General features: G+C 47.0%; 1 protein-coding gene across 2 annotated transcripts in view; it reads left to right on the top strand.

The window, feature by feature from the left end:
- capzb (capping actin protein of muscle Z-line subunit beta) overlaps positions 1 to 5,514 on the top strand; it is a 14,324-nt gene extending 8,810 nt beyond the window's left edge. Inside the window, exons 6-10 of one of the 2 annotated variants that reach the window (XM_034314248.2) lie at positions 1 to 32; positions 1,667 to 1,732; positions 1,897 to 1,973; positions 3,047 to 3,148; positions 4,343 to 4,482. The exon at positions 1 to 32 is cut by the window's left edge and continues 85 nt beyond it. In XM_034314248.2, coding sequence (XP_034170139.1) covers positions 1 to 32; positions 1,667 to 1,732; positions 1,897 to 1,973; positions 3,047 to 3,140 — 269 coding nt within the window. In that variant the 3' untranslated portion in view covers positions 3,141 to 3,148; positions 4,343 to 4,482. Of the gene's footprint in view, positions 33 to 1,666; positions 1,733 to 1,896; positions 1,974 to 3,046; positions 3,149 to 4,342 lie in introns of both variants that reach the window. The other variant, XM_034314246.2, reaches the window with a different exon arrangement.

Genomic DNA, 5,514 nt, shown 5'->3' with positions numbered 1-5,514 from the left:
CCATGAACCTGGGAGGAAGCCTCACCCGACAGGTAACCATAGCAACCAGGTAGACTCAGAAAGACAGGCAGAGACACTGAGAGACACAGGTAACGAGAACAACCGGGTGTACTCGGTGAGAGATGGGTAACCATAACGACCAGGTGATTTCACACACAGAGAGAGAGAGAGAGAGAGAGAGAGAGATAACCATGGCGACCAGGTAGCTGGTTTGGTTAAAATGCTAAGAATTCATACAAAAAGAAGGTATACAGGTTTTCATGCTTGACTGCTGAGGTGGAATGCCAGTGTGTGTATATGTGTGTGTATATGTGTGTGTGTGTGTGTGTGTGTGTGTGTGTGTGTGTACAGTAGATGTGTGACCCTCGTTTAACACACTCGGCGCAGTGTGAAGCCTCTCGGTGCTCTGTGACCTGTGATGTGTGAAGCTGTTATATCCGGGCTGAAATCTTTCTCAGCTAAATTACAGTGCGAGCCCCTGCTGTGTGTGAAACAAGGTCACGTGACAGGACGGTTAGAGCGCACCGCCGTCTGAGAGGAAGAGACAGAGCGGCACTTCCTGCTCAGCAGCTCCTGCAGTAAAGAATGCTGATTATCAAATTCTCATTCTAATTTTATTTGTCATGTGCGTAACCATACACAGTACGACCTGCTTTATACAACTGTCCCGGCATAAAGAGAAAATATAGAAAAATATTCAATGTAAAGAAAAATATATACATAAAAAAAAAAAAAAAAAAAAGTGTATAAGAATATATATGTGTAGTTTTGTGTAGTATGTGCTGTTTGTGTGATGTGCAATAAATGCAATACTAAATTGCATAAATACTAAATTGCAATACTGAAATAAATTAGTAGCGTTATGTATGTAGCTGTAGATGGAGGTTGGGCGTTTGGAGGAGATGTATGGATGGAGATGAACGATTCTTAGTCCTCGGTGTTGTACTGGTTGAGGGCCCGAATGGCCTGCGGGAAGAAGCTCCTCCTCTTCCTCTCTGTATCCGCCCTTAAGGGAGCGGAAGCGCTTCCCTGACCGCAACAGAGAGAAGAGTCTGTTGTTCGGATGGTTGAGGTCTTTCACTATGTTCCTGGCCTTGTTCCAGCACGGCTTGCTGTAGATAGAGTGCAGGTCAGGGAGCTCTGTGGTGCTCTATGGAACGCTCAGCTGATCACGCCACCGTCTGTAGAGCCTCCTGTCCTGCTGGATGCTGTTCCCAACCCAGGCTGTGATGCTTCCCGTCAGGATGCTCTCGACGGTGCAGGTGTAAAAGTTCCTTAGCACCTTAGAGGGCGGTTTAAAGACTCTTAAGTGTCTAAGGTGGTACAGACGCTGATAGCCATGACAGGTTCTGCGTGATGTGAACACCGAGGTACCGGAAACTATCCACTCTCTCCACTGGGGTCACGCTGATCGCGAGGGGTTGGAAGCTCCTCTCCTATCAGAGCAGAGTTTATTTATTACAAGTGTCCCAGAGAGTGAGACAGAGAGTGAGACAGAGAGAGTCAGTGTGATGTGTGTGTCCTGTAACGTACCAAATCAGACGTGGGTCACGGTTAAACAGGAGCCTGCAGCCACTTCAACAGTCTTTCTGTCTCTCTGTCTCTCTCTCTCTCTGTCTCTCTCTCTCTCTCTCTCTCTCTTCCTTCTTGATCTCTCGTTCCTCAGATGGAGAAAGATGAGACGGTCAGCGAGTCCTCACCACACATCGCCAACATCGGACGCCTGGTTGAGGTAACACACACACACACACACACACACACACACACACGTTCAGCTTACTGTCTTGTATTTTCTGTCATTGTATTACATTGTGTGATTGAGTTGACCTGTGTGAGCACTGATTGTGTGTGTGTGTGTGTGTGTGTGTGTGTGTGTGTGTGTGTGTTTGTTTATAGGACATGGAGAATAAAATCCGCTCCACCCTGAACGAGATCTACTTTGGCAAGACCAAGGACATCGTCAATGGCCTGAGGTACAGGAGAGAAGTGTGTGTGTGTGTGTGTGTGTGTGTGTGTGTGTGTGTGTGTGTGTGTGTGTGTGAGGTAGACTGTGTGTGAGGTAGACTGTGTGTGAGGTAGACTGTGTGTGTGGTAGAATGTGTGAGAGGTTGTGTGTGTGTGTGAGGTAGCGTGTGTGTGTGTGTGTGTGTGTGTGTGTGTGAGGTAGACTGTGTGTGTGTGTGTGTGTGTGTGAGGTAGACTGTGTGTGTGTGTGTGTGTGTGTGTGAGGTAGACTGTGTGTGTGTGTGTGTGTGTGTGTGTGTGTGAGGTAGACTGTGTGTGTGTGTGTGTGTGTGTGTGTGTGTGTGTGTGTGTGTGTGTGTGTGTGTGAGGTAGACTGTGTGTGTTATTCATGCTGTTTCTAGAAAATCCCTCTACACACAATCCTTCTCTGATGTTTTCTCTTTTCTTTTATCATTTTTCTCTTTTTTCATTTTCTTGTCATCTGCATTTGCTTTTTTGTCTTTGCATTTTTTACATTTTTCTTTTCTTTGCTATCATAACTGTCTCTCTCTCCTTCTCTCTCCCTCTCTCTCTCTCCCCCCTCCCTTTCTCTGTCTCTGTCCCTCTCTCTCTCTCCTTCTCTCTCTCTCTCTCTCTCTCCCTCCTTCTCTCTGTCTCTGTCCCTCTCTCTCTCTCTCCCTCCCCCTCCCTCTCTCTCTCTCTCTCTCTCTCTCTCTCTCTTTCTCCCCCTCCTTCTCTCTCTCTCTCTCTCTCTCTCCTTCTCTCTCTCCTTCTCTCTCTCTCTCTCTCTCTCTCTCTCCCTCCTTCTCTCTCTCTCTCTCTCTCCCTCCCCCTCCTTCTCTCTCTCTCTGTCTCTCTCTCTCCCTCCCCCTCCCTCTCTCTCTCTCTCTCTCTCTCTTTCTCCCCCTCCTTCTCTCTCTCTCTCTCTCTCTCTCTCTCCTTCTCTCTCTCCTTCTCTCTCTCTCTCTCTCTCTCTCTCTCCCTCCTTCTCTCTCTCTCTCTCTCTCTCCCTCCCCCTCCTTCTCTCTCTCTCTGTCTCTCTCTCTCTCTCTCTCTCTCCTCGTCTGTGTGGTGTTTTCAGATCTATCGAGTCTCTCCCTGATAATCAGAAGTACAGGCAGCTGCAGCGAGAGCTCTCTCAGGTTCTCACTCAGCGCCAGATCTTCATAGAATAGGGCTGGAGGTATAGGGCTCGCTGTGTGTGTGTGTGTGTGTGTGTGTGTGTGTGTGTGTGTGTGTGTGTGTGTGTGTGTGTGGAGATACCTGCCTGCCTAACGCATGCCGCTCGCACAAACCTGGAACCGAGAGCCGTTTGTTCTGTTCACACACTAACACTGGTGTTTATTGCGGTTGTTTCTTAACAACTAACGCCTGATGTTAATTTGAGGAGCGATCACCAGTGTGTTGTGAAAGTGGGCGGAGTCTGTGGTGGGTGTGGTGTGGTGACATCATGATGTGACACTGGCGTTTACCGTGACAGCGTTTCAGGCCGCGTCCCAAACCACATTACGGCACTGAAGTAGACTAAATAGCGCAGCTCTGTGTTATTAGAGTGCTCTGTTTCGACACTCTTCAAGTCTGTACTGTGAGATTTGAGCTGAAGCCCAAGAGTTTTTTTTAAACCCAGACTGGTTGTTATTTGACTCATCAGTGGTGTACAGTGTTTCTAGCTCCGCCCACGTCTGTGTTCGGTTCTCTTGCAGGAGAACCAAATTCAGCAGGAACCCAACAGGACATTATGCAAATACCTGACCTTTTATTGGTTAATTCTCAGGTTCTTTCCTTTCACTATTTGTCTAAACACTGACATTTACATTCCCAAACAAATGTAATCAAATTACCAGGCTGTTTATTTAAAAGAGCATAATCTGTGTGTGTGTGTGTGTGTGTGAGTGAGAGAGAGAGAGAGAGAGAGAGAGCGTGCACTTGTGCACTTCCTGGTTCCTCCTGTACTCAGTTATAGGACTTTGGCTCACTGGTGCCTCCTTGTGGTGACCACGCGAAGACAGAGAGAGAGAGAGAGAGAGAGAGAGAGAGAGAGAGAGAGAGAGAGAGAGTGTGTGTGGAGTGTGTGTGGAGTGTGTGTGGAGTGTGTGTGGAGTGTGTGTGGAGTGTGTGTGTGAGAGAGAGAGAGACACACATGCAGAGAGAGGGAAAATACAGCAGACAGACAGAAATGTAGTATTTTTTTATTTTTATGTATCTGTATTATTCTGTGACACGCTGATGGACGTTTGAGGATTTGAAGGTTTAATATTTGCATGTGTGTGAAGCAGGATTTATGTGTGTGTGTGTGTGTGTGTGTGTGTGTGTGTGTGTGTGTGTGTGTGTGTGTCCCCTTTAACACTCCTCATGTTCTTGTTGTGCCTCTGTACAGGAGTGTGCAGACGCTGGCGGCGGTTAAAGCCAAGCAGGAGGCTCTGAGGACCGATCTGATCGACGCAATCAACAAACGCAAACAGCAAAGCTAGAGACACTCTGTCACTCCTCACCCCCCACTCACCCCCACTCACCCCCAACTCACCCCCCACTCACCCCCACTCACCCCCACTCACCCCCCACTTACCCCCCACTCACCCCCACTCACCCCCACTCACCCCCACTTACCCCCCACTCATGCCCCCCTCCTCTCTGTCACCACACCAGACCCCCCCTTCTCTCCAGTTTCGTCGTCTCCTCTGTGCTGCGATCTGTCTGTCTAACGACAAAAAAGGAGAAAATCGCTTGGCTTTGGGTTTTGTTTTGTTTCGTTTAGAGTTTTTCCTGCAGGTTTTGCGGCACTTCTCTTTCTCTCCGCTGTCTCTCTCTATCTCTCGGCTCGTTATGACGGTTAGACTAGTGAGAGTGACGTGTCTGTCCCCACAGTGACATCATCTGTATCACACCGAGGAAAAGTACAGCTCTGTGTTTCGTTTTCATTTGTATTTACAGCCACGCCCCAGACATAAGCCACGCCCATAACATAAGCCACACCCATAACATTAAACATGTCCACAACATAAACCACGCCCATAACATAAACCACGCCCATAACATTAAACATGTCCAACATAAGCCACGCCCACAATGTGTCTCTTACAAATGCACTTGTTTGTGTAGCTGCAGGAGAGTAAAACTTATTATTATTATTAATCATCATCATTATTATTATTATTATTATTATTGTTAGTAATTCTCTTTGGGTGATCTCTTTCTCTCTCTGTGTGTGTGTGTGTGTGTGTGTGTGTACACCTTTAATCAATGTAATGTCATCTGACTCCTCCCTCTCTCCCTCTCCCTCTCCCTCTCCCTCTCTCTCTCTCTCTCTCTCTCTCTCTCTCTCGCCTTCTCCCCCTGTTTCTGTATCTCTCTCGCCCAAAGCTTTGCAATCTGTTGTTTTTGTTGTTGTTTTTTTTTTTGTTTTTTTGTTTTGGTTTTTTGTTTTGGTTTGTTTTTTGTATGGGGGTGGAATATTACGTGTCTTTTTTGTTTTGTTTTGTAAAGCTTACAGTTCATGTATTATTAGAGCCTCCAGCAACAATAAAATCTGTAAAATGCTATAAACGATAA

This window comes from Pangasianodon hypophthalmus, chromosome 20, assembly GCF_027358585.1.
Source record: "Pangasianodon hypophthalmus isolate fPanHyp1 chromosome 20, fPanHyp1.pri, whole genome shotgun sequence".
In the NCBI taxonomy this organism is placed as follows: Eukaryota; Metazoa; Chordata; class Actinopteri; order Siluriformes; family Pangasiidae; genus Pangasianodon; species Pangasianodon hypophthalmus.
This window is presented reverse-complemented; position numbering and strand designations above follow the sequence as displayed.